This window comes from Lynx rufus, unplaced genomic scaffold (assembly GCF_022079265.1).
Source record: "Lynx rufus isolate CCGP_SWC_20201006 ecotype Redwood Valley unplaced genomic scaffold, mLynRuf1.p SCAF_11, whole genome shotgun sequence".
Lineage (NCBI taxonomy): Eukaryota > Metazoa > Chordata > Mammalia > Carnivora > Felidae > Lynx > Lynx rufus.
The window spans coordinates 60,034,700-60,051,436 of record NW_025814825.1 but is presented as its reverse complement, the minus strand read 5'-3'; the positions used below and the strand labels follow the sequence as shown (position 1 = coordinate 60,051,436).

The window sequence follows — 16,737 nt, the reverse complement described above, 5'->3', positions numbered from 1 at the left end:
CATTCAGTCCGGAAAGTAGAAATCTTACTCTGCGCCATATTAATTTTGTTTTAGGACTCCATGTTCTGAGTTTTTTGTTTCAGTGCAAAATAATTTTTTGTTTTTCTTGAGTTCTTGAGTTATGTTAGAATATGTGCCCAGTGAGAATACGGATTTCCCTCATGCTCGCAAGTGGAGTGTTCTTGTAAAAAAAAAAAAAAACAACAAAAAACAAAACAAAAAAAACCTTTGCCTTAACAGAAATGGCCGGAAGGGAAGAGCATCCCCAGGTTTCCAAAAGTTCTAGTTTTTCCACTTTTCTTTCGCAAAGGCCTCCATTAGTGCCTGTTTTTGATGACCGAAAGAAATGTGAGGAGGTTATTTGCTGTTAGGAAAATAAGACCTTGCTGTGTTAATGTAGGGCTTTCATAAAAGCTAGGTGGTGTCGTGGGAATTTTGGGAAAGCAGGAGATACTTGTACAATACCCTTTTCATTCTTTTTATCTGTGGAGTGGTGTTAGAAAAATTGGAGTGTAATTTTTTGTGAGTAATCTGTTATCCAGAGTGTATATTAGAAGGATTTACCAAGATTGAAAGAGAAACCCCACCGAGGGATCTGATATGTACAGCAATCAGAAAGTTAAAAGTTCTTAATTGTTAAGTGTCCTAGTTTTCATGTTTGTAAAGATGAATCTAGACTGATTCTAAGGTGTCTAAACAGTTTTGTGTGTGTGTGTTTTCTCCCCCCTCCCATGTCCGGCTTCCTATGGTCATAAGTTAACATTGATCCATGGTAGCCTATTTGGACAGTCCCCAAAGGAAAATACTCTTTTTCAGAGTTCAAGTTAATGAACAAGATCAATATTACCAACTGGGTGTTGACTTCCTTACATAAAACTGAAAGCTGTAGGTCAGAAAACTATAGAGTTCTGTGGTCCTTCCCTTTCTTTCATTCCCATATATCCAATAAACCACAAAGTCTTGATTTCTTTTTTTCTTTCTTTCTTTCTTTCTTTCTTTCTTTCTTTCTTTCTTTCTTTCTTTCTCTTTCTTTTTTTCTTTTTCTTTCTTTCTTTCACTCTTGCTTGCTTGCTTGCTTTTTTAAGAGAAAAACCTTCCTGTCTTTTTCCACCTCTGCCTCTTCTGTTCTCAAGCACTAACTTTCATTTGAATAATCCCCAGAGTTTGTTCACTGGTCATTAGCGTTCATTTTCATCTTCATTTCATTCTTTGCACTGTCCTCTGATTGTCCTGCTCCTGAGTCACCATCGTCTTTGTTCATTAGCTTAGCATATAAAGCCTTTCATACTCTTGTCTCCTGCCTGCATTCTGGTCTCTTCTACCTTTGCACATGCTTTTCTCTCTACCTACAATGTTTGTTTGTTTTGTTTTGTTTTGTTTTGTTTTTTGGATAGCAGGGAAAATCCTCTTTACTGTTGAAAACCAAGTATAGACCTCCACTGCACTACAGAATTAATTACTAATTTTTCTGTACTACACTTAGAAGTTTTAGGTACTATACCTCCCTTGTGGTTTGGGACTTTATGAAATAATTCTCATATTTGTGTTCCTTACCATCTGAATGATTATTGAGATTAGAGATTATTTTATACTTGGTTGGACATATTCAGAATATGTTTTTGCACGGAACTGATAAGGGTAGCAGTATGAGTTCAGAACTTTATTACAATGTAAGAGGAGCAGAAAAAGGAGAAATGAGTAAATTCAATCTTATGCTTTTTTTTTTTTCAAAGCTAGAATGGTGGTTGCTGAGATTACCTTGGTTTTAATGTGCTACATTACTCTTGTCATGAATTGGAGATTTTTTTTGTTTTTCTTTTTTTCCCCCCACTTCAGATAAAGAATAAAACATATTTTTAAAAACTTTCCACCAATATCACAATGTAAGTTTTTGGCTTAGCTATTTTATTTTATTTTATTTTATTTTATTTTATTTTATTTTATTTTATTTATTTTAATATGGAATTTATTGTCAAATTGGTTTCCATACAACACCCAGGGCTCATCCCAACAGGTGCCCTCCTCAGTGCCCATCACCCACCCATCCCTCCCTCCCACCCCCATCAACCCTCCGTTTATTCTCAGTTTTTTTTTTTTTTAATTTTTTTTTTCAACGTTTATTTTTGGGACAGAGAGAGACAGAGCATGAACGGGGGAGGGGCAGAGAGAGAGGGAGACACAGAATCGGAAACAGGCTCCAGGCTCTGAGCAGTCAGCACAGAGCCCGACGCGGGGCTCGAACTCACGGACCGCGAGATCGTGACCTGGTTGAAGTCGGACGCTTAACCGACTGCGCCACCCAGGCGCCCCTATTCTCAGTTTTTAAGAGTCTCTTATGGTTTGGCTCTCTCCCTCTCTGACTTTTTTTTTTTCCTTTCCCTTTCCCCTTGGTCTTCTGTTAAGTTTCTCAGGATCCACATGAGTGAAAACATATGGATCTGTCTTTCTGTGTATGACTTATTTCACTTAGCATAACACTCTCCAGTTCCATCCATGTTGCTACAAAAGGCCATATTTAATTCTTTCTCATTGCCAAATAGTATTCCGTTGTGTATATAAACCATAATTTCTTTATCCATTCATCAGTTGATGGACATTTAAGCTCTTTCCATAATTTGGCTATTGTTGAAAGTGCTGCATAAACATTGGGGTACAAGTGCCCCTATGCATCAGCACTCCCGTATCCCTTGGGTAAATTCCTAGCAGTGCTATTGCTGGGTCATAGGGTAGATCTATTTTTAATTTTCTGAGGAACCTCCACACTGTTTTCCAGAGTGGCTGCACCAGTTTGCATTCCCACCAACAGTGCAAGAGGGTTCCCGTTCTCCACATCCTCTCCAGCATCTATAGTCTCCTGATTTGTTCATTTTGGCCACTCTGACTGGTGTGAGGTGATATCTCAGTGTGGTTTTGATGTGTATTTCCCTGATAAGGAGTGACATTGAGCATCTTTTCACGTGCCTGTTGGCCATCTGGATGTCTTCTTTAGAGAAGTGTCTATTCATGTTTTCTGCCCATTTCTTTTTTTAAAAAAATTTTTTGAATGTTTATTTATTTTTGAGAGAGAGTGAGAGACAGAGCATGAGTGGAGGAGGGGCAGAGAGAGAGGGAGACACAGAATCCAAAGCAGGCTCCAGGCTCTGAGCGGTCAGCACAGAGCCCGACCAGGGGCTCGAACTCATGAGCCGTGAGATTATGACCTGAGCCGAAGTCAGACGCTCAACTGACTGAGCCACCCAGACACCCCTCTGCCCATTTCTTCACTGGATTATTTGGTTTTTGGGTGTGGAGTTTGGTGAGTTCTTTATAGATTTTGGATGCTAGCCCTTTGTCTCATGTGTCATTTGCAAATATCTTTTCCCATTCTGTTGGTTGCCTTTTAGTTTTGTTGATTGTTTCCTTTGCAGTGCAGAAGCTTTTTATCTTCATGAGGTCGCAATAGTTCATTTTTGCTTTTAATTCCCTTGCCTTTGGAGATGTATCAAGTAAGAAATTGCTGCGGCTGAGGTCAGAGAGGTTTTTTCCTGCTTTCTCTTCTAGGGTTTTGATGGTTTCCTGTCTCACATTCAGATCCTTTATCCATTTTGAGTTTATTTTTGTGAATGGTGTAAGAAAGTGGGTTAGTTTCATTCTTCTGTGTGTTGCTGTCCAGTTGTCCCAGCACCATTTGTTAAAGAGACTGTCTTTTTTCCATTGGATATTCTTTCCTGCTTTGTCAAAGATTAGCTGGCCATACTTTTGTGGGTCTAGTTCTGGGGTTTCTATTCTATTCCATTGGTCTATGTGTCTGTTTTTGTGCCAATACCATTCTGTCTTGATGATTACAGCTTTGTAGTAGAGGCTAAAGTCTGGGCTTGTGATGCCTCCCGCTTTGGTCTTCTTCTTCAATATTACTTTGGCTATTCAGGGTCTTTTGTGGTTCCATACAAATTTTAGGATTGCTTGAAGAAGAATGCTGGTGCAATTTTGGTTGGGATTGCATTGAATGTGTAGATAGCTTTGGGTAGTATTGACATTTTAACAATATTTATTCTTCCGATCCATGAGCACGGAATGTTTTTCCATTTCTTTGTATCTTCTTCAATTTCATTCATAAGCTTTCTATAGTTTTCAGCACACACATCTTTTACTTCTTTGGTTAGGTTTATTCCTAGGTATTTTATGATTCTTGATGCAATTGTGAATGGGATCAGTTTTTTTATTTGTCTTTCTGTTGCTTCATTATTAGTGTATAAGAATGCAACTGATTTCTGTACATTACTTTTGTATCCTGCGACTTTGCTGAATTCATGTATCAGTTCTAGCAGACTTTTGATGGAGTCTGTCGGGTTTTCCGTGTATAATATCATGTCATCTGCAAAAAGTGAAAGCTTGACTTCATCTTTGCCAATTTTGATGCCTTTGATTTCCTTTTGTTGTCTGATTGCTGATGCTAGCACTTCCAACAGTATGTTAAACAACAGTGGTGAGAGTGGGCATCCCTGTCGTGTTCCTGATCTCAGGGAAAAAGCTCTCAGTTTTTCCCCATTGAGGATGAATATTAGCTGTGGGCTTTTCTTAAATGGCTTTTATGATGTTTAAGTATGTTCCTTCTATCCCGACTTTCTCGAGGGTTTTTATTAAGAAAGGATGCTGAATTTTGTCAAATGTTTTTTCTGCATCCACTGACAGGATCATATGGTTCTTTTCTTTTATTAATGTGATGTATTACATTGATTGATTTGCGAGTGTTGAACCAGCCCTGTAGCTCAGGAATGAATCCCACTTGATCATGGTGAATAATTCTTTTTATATGCTGTTGAATTCAATTTGCTAGTATCTTATTGAGAATTTTTGCATCCATATTCATCAAGGATATTGGCCTGTAGTTCTCTTTTTTTGCTGGGTCTCTGTTTCGTTTAGGAATCAATGCCGCTTCATAGAATGAGTCTGAAAGTTTTCCTTCCCATTCTATTTTTTGGAAAAGCTTGAGAAGGCTAGGTATTATCTCTGCTTTAAATGTCTGGTAGAATTCCCCAGGGAAGCCATCTGGTCCTGGACTCTTATTTGTTGGGAGATTTTTGATAACTGATTCAATTTCTTCGCTGGTTATGGGTCTGTTCAAGTTTTCTGTTTCTTCCTGTTTGAGTTTTGGAAGTGCGTGGGTGCTTAGGAATTTGTCCATTTCTTCCAGGTTGTCCAGTTTGTTGGCATATAATTTTTCATAGTATTCCCTAATAATTGCTTGTATTTCTGAGGGATTGGTTGTAATAATTCCATTTTCATTCATGATTTTATCTATTTGGGTCATCTCCCTTTTCTTTTTCAGATTGGCTTAGCTATTTTAAAGAGCGGTTTATTATTAACTTAGTATTTATAGTGTGAATCGTGACTGACTGTGTATTGTAACACAGTAGTTCTCAGATACTTTTGGCCTAGGACCCTTTACATTCTCATGGGTTGAATACTCCAAAGAGCTTTTGTTTATGTGGGTTTATATTATTAATTAAAAAAAATCACTTTTGGTTTCAGCTCTGACATGCAAAGAGTTTGGAATTCATCACAACTGTCTTTATCATAAGAGAAAAGCTGTTTCAACTGGAAATCAATGACTTTTTTTTTAAATTTTTTTTTCAATGTTTATTTATTTTTGGGACAGAGAGAGACAGAGCATGAACGGGGGAGGGGCAGAGAGAGAGGGAGACACAGAATCGGAAACAGGCTCCAGGCTCTGAGCCATCAGCCCAGAGCCTGACGCGGGGCTCGAACTCGCGGACCGCGAGATCGTGACCTGGCTAAAGTCGGACGCCTAACCAACTGCGCCACCCAGGCGCCCCAAGGAAATCAATGACTTTTAAAAAATGTACCAGATAATTGAGGTCACAGGGCAAACGAAGAGCCACTCTGAAAACTGGAGAGAGGTAAATGCAGAAAATCACACTTGAGATTTGCTTATCAGGAACAGAATCTTCTGGAGGCCGTAACTTGTAGGAACACTTAAATGGTCATTAATAAATTGCTGGAAGCCAAGTGTGGACTAGCTAGCTAGGAGATGGAAACTCCTGAGAGCCCACATTTAGGAGGTCCCATACTTTTATGGGTTTTACTTCCAGGAACCCCACCATATTTACACAGTGAAGATTGGAGAAGAATCCCATCAGGCTTTCTGCAGTGGGGAGGGGAAAGTAACCATCTGGAAATACAGCCCCACAGTATTCCTAAAAAAAAAAAAAAAAAAAAAAAAAATTATGTTTATTTATTTTTGAGAGAGAGAGACAGTACATAAGTGGGGGAGGGTCACAGAGAGAGGGAGACACAGAATCTGAAGCAGACTGCAGGCTCCAAGCTGTCAACACAGAGCCTGACTCAAACCTATGAACCGTGAGATTATGACCTGAGCTGAAGTCAGAGGCTTAACTGACCTAGTCACCCAGATGCTCCAGCCCACAGTGTTCTTAACAAAGGTGTACCCTCAGGGGAAACCACCAGAGTCTTTTGTGACCTGGGGATGAGCAATTAGACTACTCTGACCCCTTTAGCCTTCCAGTCAGCAAGTAGGGGCAGGGGGAAAAAAAAAGACATTTTTGATGGTGACAGGCTAGGGACTCAGGTATGCTAAAAATAGATTTAGTCATAAGATTCTGAATGCCTTCCTTCCCCAGTGCCTTACCAATATTAATAGGGCTTCAGTATAAAAACAGATGACAGTTGAAAGAGTAGGATGCAGACTATTTTAAAAGAGTTTCTAGGGAAACCAAAGATGGGGGTGGGGGAACAAAAGCAAGAATACTGGAGGAAATTGAAGCTTCTGACACCTATAGTTACAGCAAACGTTAAACATAGCCTACCTTAACCAGATTAACATAAAACTCCACACTAACAACCTGATTACTTCAGTTCCTATACATTTCTCCAGATACATTATGTCTGGTTTTCAGCAAAACGTAATGCATGCTAAAAGGCAAGAAAAACTTAGGCTGAAAAGACAAAGCAAGCATTAGAACCAGTCTTACATAGACACAGATTTGGGAATTAATCAGGGAATTAACTGGCATAGTAGCATGTACTGCTAGAAGAGGATTTCAGTTTGGAAGATCCTTCCTATTTAGGGCAAAACCTGACTCTTTTCATGGCAGTTGCCAGAACCATAGCAAGGTCCTCAGCTGAGCAGGAGTCTGAGGGTAAAGATGAAGATCCTGGGAGCAGAGCAGGAGCTGTGGAAGAGGCCTGGAGATGGAACCTGGGCCAAGTAAGGGGGTGCTCACAGGCTTATTCCAGTAGCCTGGAACCTGGGCTGCTTTCTGCCACAGATGTGCAATTTACAAGTAGCCGGGTGTTTGCCACCACCTGCCCCGGGCGAGAGCCATAGGATGGGCACTTGGCAAAGTAAGGGGTCTGGGTGAAAGTCCTTGTGGGTGTGAATGATGAAGAATTTGCCAGGAAAACAAACCCTGTAACCTGGATCACATCACAAAGTTCAACTCCTGGATTCTGCATACAGCCACCGCCTACTTTTTGCCATCTGGAACACACGGCCCCTCCCACCACTCTGAGTGCCTTTTTTTTCCTTTCTTTTATTAGGAGAGAGTGCACATGCATGCTCACAAGAGGGGCAGAGGAAGAGGGAGAGAGCCTGCCATGGGGCTTGACACTGGGCTTGATCCCATGATCTTGAGATCATGACCTGAGCCAAAATCAAGAGCCAGACACTGAACTGACTGAGCCACCCACCTGCCCCACTCTCAGTACTCCTGACCAATCACTACATGTGAGTTGCCAATGAGCACTTAGGATTAAAATATTAACAATAACCAGGCCCTTCCCTAAATGAAATGCAACTGGTTTGCATATCTTTCAGCTCCGAGCCAAAATCAAAGCCTCTGGGTGATAGGTTTAGTGGGCACTGTGAATGGGGCACACATCATTTCAGAGGGTTGCAGAAAGGTTGAGGGGGTAGAAGGGCATTGGACCTGGGAGGAGGGGGCTGGAGGGATAGATCACAGGACCAGGCCTTAGTTCCTGCCCTGCCAGTGACTTGCTAGGGGACCTAAGGGAGTCACTTCTGCTCTCTGCTTCAGTTTCCTCATCTGTCCAAGTCTTAGTCATTGTCTTCTGGCCATCTCCAGTGAGGATCAGAAAAATACTGCTAAAACATATTGGAAGTAATAAGGTCAGTAGCTTAATGTTGCTGACTAATAAGTAATGAGTAAAATAATATATTTTAATGTTTATTTATTTATTTTGAGAGAGTGGGAGAGGGACAGAGAGGGAGAGAGAATCCCAAGCAGACTCCACACTGTCAGTGCAGAGCCCAACATGGGGCTCGATCTCATGAAAGTGGGGTCATGACTTGAGCCAAAATCAAGAGTTGGACGCCCAATTGATTGAGCCACCCAGGAGCCCCTAAAATATTCTGAACAATAAATGAAGTAATAATGCTCATGGTTTACTGTTTTCTCCGAATTTATTGCTCTGTCTGAATTTAGAGGTTTAGATGAGGCAAGTTGTTATCAGATTGACAAAATTCATATTTGGGTCATTGCCCATGAAATGTGTCAGCACCTAGTGGACTCTAAGCCCTCTGTTTGATATTGGGGATCCTGAGTTTCTGCCCGGTGAAACATACCTTGATACAAGGCAAATTTTCAATGTACAGACTCCTCAAACGGCAACTAAGTAACCACAGGAATAAAAGGAAACCAAGAAATGAAGTGGTCATCTCTGTAGGGAAGGTCTACATAACTTGTCTATTTAATCATGACTAAGCTCATTCGAGAACATGTCCCTCAGAATAGTTGCTGCTTTGATGGAGGGCATAGAAAAGAAGCTTGGAAAAAAACATTTTTGTAAGATAAAAATCAGAAAAACACCCCACAGTTAATTCAACTCCAGAGTATTGGGTTCAGTGAGAGTGAACATAGTAGGTTCCTGTACTCAAGACAAATGTCTGTTCAGAGTTAAAACAGGAACTGGAAATCCTTATGGCAAATGAAACTCAAATTAAAATTTTTATGTTTATTTTTGAGAGACAGAGCATGAGCAGCGGAGGGGCAGACACAGAATCCAAGCAGGCTCCAGGCTCTGAGTGGTCAGCACAGAGCCTGACGTGGGGCTCGAACTCACGAGCTATGAGCTCATGACCTAAACTGAAGTCGGAGGCTTAACTGACTGAGCCACCTAGCGCCCCTGGAATTCAAATTTTTAGAGAGGTACAAGCACGTGTCATGGATACAGAGGAAAACGAGCAATTAACATGGGAGACAGATGGGAAGCAGCGAAGAATTTACCGAGGATGTTGCATTGAGTAAAGCCCTGCAGGGTTAGTATTACGGCAGATAGAGGAGGAAAGGGACTGGGAGAGCCATCTAGTCAAGGCTCAGTGGCATGAAAATGCATGGCGTATGGGGAAATGCAGTGGGAGATGAAGCTGGAGAGATAGACTGTGTGGAAAGGTGGACAGGGCCCCATCTAAGAGGACACGTGAAGTGCCTGGGACACAAGATTTAAGGAGGCATTCACTTTCAGAGGCAGACAAGTGCAGGATTGGCACAGTGACTATGGCCATTAAGTAGAGGATTGATTTCACCATCTCCCATATAAGCATTGTCAACAATAGCTAAACAGAGCACAAATGTCCGTTGACTGATGAAAAGATAAAGAAGATATGGTGTGTGTAAAGAATGAAATCTTGCCATTTGCAGCAATGTGGCTGGAGGTAGAATGTGAAATAAGAGAAAGACAAATAACATGATTTAGCTTGTGGAATTTAAGAAACAAAACAGATGAATATGTGGTTGGGTGGGATGGGGGGGTGGGGAGAAGAAAGGGAAACAAACTACAAGAGACTCCTGATAATAGAGAACACACAGGGTTGATGGAGGGAGGTGGGTGAGAGATAGACTAGATGGGTGATGGGTATTAAAGAGGGCACTTGTGATGAGCACTGGGTGTTGTGTGTAAATGATGAGTCACTGAATTCTACTTCTGAAACCAATATTGTACTGTATGTTAACTAACTAAAATATAAAAATAAAAACAACAAAACCCCAAATCTTCCATACGAGGGACTTCTGCTTCTGGGAAGATGGAGTAGGTGTACTTTTATGCTTTCTACCAAGTGTGACTAAAAATCCTGGACGTTATGTATAAAACAAACACAAGGCCTTGACAGGTGGAGAGAAGAAAACAGACAAGTTAGGAAACTTGAAATCCAAGGAACATGGTGGTGAGCTCTCTGGGTTTTGTTACTGCCTCATATTTCCAGACTTGGAGATGAAGAAGCAGCAACCTGGAAACACTAATGGGTGCAGACAAAAACAAACACAAAAAACAAAAAAAATACAAAAACAAACAACAAGCCAACAAACCAAAAAAGCAAAACCCTGTTGTCTCTAGCCAAAGGACCAAAAAAAAAAAAAAAAAGGCGGGGGGGGGGGGGAGCCTGACAAGACAGGGAGCCTGTATTCCAGCCAAATATCCCAGAAAAAAACTGTGGCTCACCCCCAGCCCCCCTCCCCAGTAAAGACTTAGGCTAGACTTTCACTCTCACCAGGCTATAAAGTATTGTCCCAAATCACCCCTTCCTGCCAGACTAGTGTCAGAGAACACTGGGTGATAACACCCCCATCGTGGAGATCTTGGGAAGTGTGAACTTTTCGTTTTGACCCAGTGATAATGAGGCACCATTCCGCTTAATTGCTGGGGTAGTATCAGAGAAGGCTTACTGGAAATTCAGGACTTTCACCTCCTGAATAAGACCACCTCCACTGCGGGAGACCAAAACATGAGGGGATTTTTCTGTGGTCTTCACAGATCTAGTTGATCTCCTTGAGGTAAAATTCATGAAAGTGGCTGCCCTCCCAGATGAAACTTGGGACCCCAAGAATTTGTTTCTTCCATGCTGGTCCTCATTCAGCCTCCAGCAATTTATCAATTATTATTTAAAAATTCCTATCAGTTGCTGACTCTAGCAGTGGCTTCTGCTTCTGAGAAGCTGTGATTCTCTATATTCACCAGTCTCTTCAGTTTTGGGGTGTCTATTTGCCCTGTGACTTCAATTCACTGGTTGACCTAGGAAGACATTATGATTATCAATTTGTTCAGCTTTTTTCTTATTTTGAGGATGGCAACTCCCAAGCTTTTTACATTTTGTGGTGGAACAGGAATTTCTGTGTTGATTTTTATTCATCCTTTTTTTTTTTCTGTTCCTCAGACTGGATATTCTCAATTGACCTATCTTTGAGCTCACTGATTATTTCTTCTGCCTGCTCAGATCTGCTGTTAAGCTCTTCTCATGAATTTTTCTCAGTTACACTTTCCAACTCCGAAATTTCTGTTTGACTCTTTACTAATTTCTCTCTTTGTTGATACTCTCCATCACAGTCATTATTCTCATACTTTAGTTCTTTAGACATGGATTCCTTTGAAAATATTTAAAATAGTTGATTTAAAACCTGTGTCTAGTAGGGCCAATGTCTGGGCTTCCTAAGGAAAGTTTTTTATTAATTACTTCACTTTTATCAGCCATACTTTTGTTTTTTCTTTCCTCCCTTCCTCCCTTCCTCCCTTCCTCCCTTCCTCCCTTCCTCCCTTCCTCCCTTCCTTCCTTCCTTCCTTTTTCTTTCTTTTCTTTTTTTCTTCTCTCTCTCTTTTTTTTTTTTTGCATGTCTTGTAGTCTCAATGAAAACTAGACATTTAAAATAATACAACATGGCAACTCTGGAAATCTGATTCTCCCTGCTATCCAGAGTTTGTTTTTGTTTGGTGACTTCTCAACAAATTCTATAAAATCTGTAATCTTTGTTGTATGTGGACACTGAAGTCTCTGTTGATTAGCTTAGTGATCAGCTAATGATTGGACAAAGATTACCTTAAATGCCTGGAACCAATTAAATCCACTAGTCTTTCATGAGGGGCTCTGTGTGCATGTTGGGGCATGCCTTTGACAATCAGCCAAGCAATTGAAAACTCTGCCATAGCCTTCACTTTTTGCTTGGAAAAAGCCTCAAGGTCAGTCAGAGGTGAATGCTTAGGGCCATCTCATGTCTTTCTTGAGTATGCTCACAGCCTTAGACATGCACACAACCCTACACCTGTGCATGGCTTAGAGTCCCAGGAATATATCAGAGCTTTTCAAAACTCCTATGGACATCTAATTTACCAACTTTTCCTTCAAGCTGTTTGGCTACTCTGTGATTTGCCCCAAATGTTATCCACCTACCTCAGGCAGCCAGGAAGTTAAAACTATTGTCTGTAATTGTTTTTGCCAAAATCCCCTTAGAAGAAGACTTTTTGCATTGGGTGAACTCTTACGTTATGTCAAATAACAGACAGATAGCTTTGCAAGTGAGGATTTTCAGGTAACCAGCACACAGGTCAAATAATGACAGTTCTTGGGGAATAAGGCTTTGATAGAGCTTTACCTCTATTTTCCCTTTGGTGGCTGCATTGGAGCCTGGGCAGTTATTTTCAAGGTTGCCATGGAGCTGGAGAGTGAAGGATGGAACAATGCCATAAACCTTGCTGTTTATACTAAGATTCAGTTCTTCTTAAATAAATGTTTCCTGAGCTGCACCAAGCTTTTAATTTTCAGAGTCTGAAAAAGTCAGTTTTTCTGCTAGATTCCTCATTGCTTTTAGAGAGGAAAGAATTTTCAGAGGTCTTATGCCACTGCGTTTGTTGATAACTCCCCTGCTATTTGTGATTCCACCCAGGGTTTGGAGAAAGCAACAAGGAATAACCCTTCATAGTTAAAATAGTTTCCTCATTTAATTGAACGAGCTTTGTTAGGTGTGAGTACTTCAAAATAATAGAATCCTGATTTATAACAGGCATCCTATTCAAATTACTTTTTGAAATCTTTTTGCCTTAGCCAAGAAGTATAATGTCCCAAAGTCTGTTAACCTATATCTGAGTCCTGTAGAATGACTACAACTATATATTATTCTATTGTGTTGCCCCAACATAAAGTCTACCCAGTCTTCTATAATTGAACTTTTAAATATATGAGTATTTTTAGATATTAGACTCTCCACACTACCACACTACTGTCATTTTACTTTATTGAAATCCCAGATTTGCTTTTAATTAATGGTCAAGCCCTAAAAGGTTCTCTGAGGGAAGAAAACTTAAAAAGGTGAGACTGAGAGTAAATTATTTAGAATAGGATTTGGACATTCGTCTTGCTGTTGGTCCTAACATATATCTGAACATGGAATGGAATTCAGAACTCTGTGAAAGGGAGTTGGTGTCTGAAGTGTTGATGTCACACAGCCCATGTATGGCCTGACAGGCATAGAAGTTGGAGCTGGACGTTGGCTGTGCATTCTGCCAGCTCTCGTGCAGACTATGCATCTAAAAATAAGCTCTTCAAACTTCGTATCTTAATTACTCCTAACGGGATAATTAGGACTTTCTCAAATTAAAAGTTTGAGAAATTCCTGATAAGATGTACTGTTCCCTAAAGTTTATATTAATTGTAATTTTGTTTTACTGCTGGCGTTCATCGAGCATGGAAGAGTTAGAAAATAGTAAGTATGGGGGCACCTGGGTGGCTCAGTCGGTTAAGCCTCCGACTTCGGCTCAGGTCATGATCTCGCAGTTCGTGAGTTCAAGCCCCGCGTCAGGCTCTGTGCTGACAGCTCAGAGCCTGGAGCCTGCTTTGGATTCTGTGTCCCCGCCTCTCTCTGCCACTCCCCCACTCATGCTCTGTCTCATTCTGTCTCTCAAAAGTAAATAAATGTTTAAAAAAAATTTTTTTAAAGAAAAAAATAGTATGTTTTGGCAGTTGGATTGTTTATTCTTCAGTCCTTCTTCACTTTCCCCCAGTTTCAGGGAATAAGGTTAAACAAATTGCGTATTCCAGAAAAACTGGATTTCCTGGGAGGATTTAGAAGGAAAAATGGCAGTTGTCAGTGGAAGAATAGAAAACTGTTTTCCTGAAACATGTATCACTTACAAAATGGATTTGTATATGATCAGCATTGTTGAACATAACCTTTTTAAAAAGTCATCCCCTTAATCGTTCCCATAGATTTTTTAGCTTGATATCGAGTGAGGACTTAATTCTGAATCTGAAAATGAATGTATCTCAGGAAATCCAGGTATTTGGGACTAAAACCATTTGTATAGCTGCGCATTACTTCCTGTGAAAGGAAGAATGGGACTCTTCCACGTTCTTCTTTCTTTCTGGATTTTGTATTTCAGTCTCCTCTCATTCAAACATAAACCCTTTCCCCCTCTCTGGGCCAGCGTAGGGTCCTAGGCTTTCTGGGAAGACTCATTTTGCATAAGGATCCATGGTTTGGGTTTCATTCTTTTTCCACTAGAGGAAGCTGCTGAGGTCGCTAGGTGGGTGTGTGGGGAGGGAGGCCACATTCACTGCTTGCCTTCGCTTCTCTGCCTAGATAAGTCTACTAAAGTCAACACAATAATTATGTTCAGCATCGCTGGCGGTATCCTGGTGGCCATGCTTGTGCTGATGGCTGTTGTCATCTGTCTTTACTACAAAGTAGCCAACGCATTGAAGTGAGTGATGTGGGTAAGAGTGAAAAATACCCCCTCAAATAGGATACCTGGGGCTCTCTGCTTGAGCAAGGTCATTCCTTGCCCTGTGGCCCCACCCTGGGTGAGGCCAGGAAGGGCAAGTGGGTTGGAAAAGGCAAAGGCAGGTGAGTGTGGAACCTTGGTTTTTTTCCCCTTCTGGCTTAGGGCTGTGAGCTCATAAGTAGAATGTTCTCGGCTGGGTGGCTGGGTGCTGCTTTGCTTCACCTACCCTCACTGAGTTGACCCTCTTCCCAATCACGCTCTGCACTTGATGGGCCTGTAGCAGTCCGCTGGGGGATCCACGCTTGTAGTTCACTCTCCCTTATTTGCTGCAACCTGATTTTACATTTCTAGCAATCCTAGGAGAGGAGGGGGTTAGACAGGAACTTGGGTCAGGGCCAGAGAACTCTAGTTTGGGGCTGGTGTCATGTATTTAATTGGCTCCAGCCCTAAACTTCCCAGGTACCCCCGATAATTGTGACAAATGGATGGAGAAGAAAAATTCTAATCCTACACTTTACGTATGTCTTTTCTTAAGATGTTCAAAGGCACCTCTTTGTTTGGCCTTAAAAAATTCACCCCTGGACAAGGTCGCGGCTGCAGCCATCACTGCTGGGTCTTATCCCAACCTCCAGTGCTGTGACGAATGTAGCTTGTATGCCGACTTTGATTCCCTGCCACCATGCTTCTGTGACGTAAACGAGGGACTCTGACTTGGGTGGGCACAAAAATCTTCATGCGCAGTCTTTCTTTCTTAGTAGAATGTTTTATTATTCAAGTCAAGTTTTATAATGTTTACATTATGTATTATGTAACATATTTATGTAGTTTTGAATAAATGCAATATTGAAAAGAATTCTTTGCCTCTGGTGTTTGTTGTTGTTTGTTATAAATGCACTTAGGGACCCCTGGGTGGCTCAGTTGGTTAAGGTCCGACTTCAGCTCAGGTCATGATCTCACACTTCCTGAGTTCGAGCCCCGCGTTCAGCTCTGTGCTGACAGCTCAGAGCCTGGAGCCTGCTTCGGATTCCGTGTCTTTCTCTCCCTCTGCCCTCCCCTGCTTGTGCTATCTCTCAAAAGTAAATAAACATTAAAAAAAAATAATAATAAATGCACTTAAATTTGTGTACTAGCCACTTGGTGACTTGGGGCAACTATCTTGTAGTATTATATTGCAATATAAAGAGAGTTATCTCCAATGCCCAGAAGAAAAATATATATTGATCTTAGAGCGTTTCCAGTTTCCCACTCAGCAGAAATTCCCAGCTGGAGGAGCTCATTTGGCTCTTCTCCTCCCGAGAGTTTCACCCACTCTCATCTAGCTCCTCTCCTGCACAGTTCTGTCACACTGTCCTGAAGGAGGACAACTGTCATCTTGGAGAGCGTGGGAACAAGGCGATGGGACATGTCTGGGTTTAGGTTAGCTTATCTGTGTAATGATGGGGTGGAGCCCAATGGCATCTAAAAGACATCTCAGAAAACCCGAGATTCTCCCTCTGGCATTCTCCAAGCAATTCTTCAGAAGCAGATTCCCTCCCTTCTAGATCCCTTTGACACGGAGTCTTGCTAATTCAGCTGCCAGTGCCTGTAACTGCTGACCGGAACCCCCAGCTGAGTTGGAGAGGCCAGGATTCTCTTGGTCTCAGCAGTAGGACATACTCCTCTCCACTCCTGTTCATCAGCTCCCCTCTGTTCCTGATCTTTCCCCCGTCTAGACCCCTTTTTACTCACAGACTGTCCATCTGAAACTCCATTTTGTACTTGTTAACAAAATCCTGGCTTTGTGAGCAGAGCACTCTCTCCAGAGGGCTTGGCTGATGAGGCCGTTTCAGCACTCCAGTGGTGGAGAGATTTGCCAGAAGGGATGTGGGAGGCAGCCATTTGGAATGGCCACGAAAATCCCTGCAGGCTTCAGGATGAGTTTCAGGAGGCAAATTCAAGGCTGCATCTTCCCTGCATCTTGCCCTGAGACTTCCCATCTGGAAATGACCTGTCCCTCTTGAGTTCCTGAGGCACTTTCTCTGCCTCTGTCTGGCGTCTCCTGTTCAGGCCTGGTATTTGGTGTTCACTTGCACTTCGATTTTCTCGTCGCTGGCAAGCTCCTGAGCCCATCCCATTTCCTTCTGAACCTCACCCAACGGGCAGCGCAGTGCCCAGAACCCTGGAGGCCCTGTGCAAGTACGTTCTGTACAGGAATTCCTTGAGAATACATAT

At 41.7% G+C, this 16,737-nt stretch overlaps 1 protein-coding gene across 1 annotated transcript; it reads left to right on the top strand.

The window, feature by feature from the left end:
* The first annotated feature begins 13,709 nt into the window (after positions 1–13,709).
* Positions 13,710–15,430, top strand: FAM24B (family with sequence similarity 24 member B). Its single transcript, XM_047072476.1, has 2 exons — positions 13,710–14,505; positions 14,960–15,430. Exons 1-2 carry the CDS (start codon positions 14,414–14,416, stop codon positions 15,234–15,236), a joined length of 369 nt encoding a protein of 122 aa, XP_046928432.1. The 5' UTR covers positions 13,710–14,413; the 3' UTR covers positions 15,237–15,430.
* Positions 15,431–16,737: the final 1,307 nt, after the last annotated feature.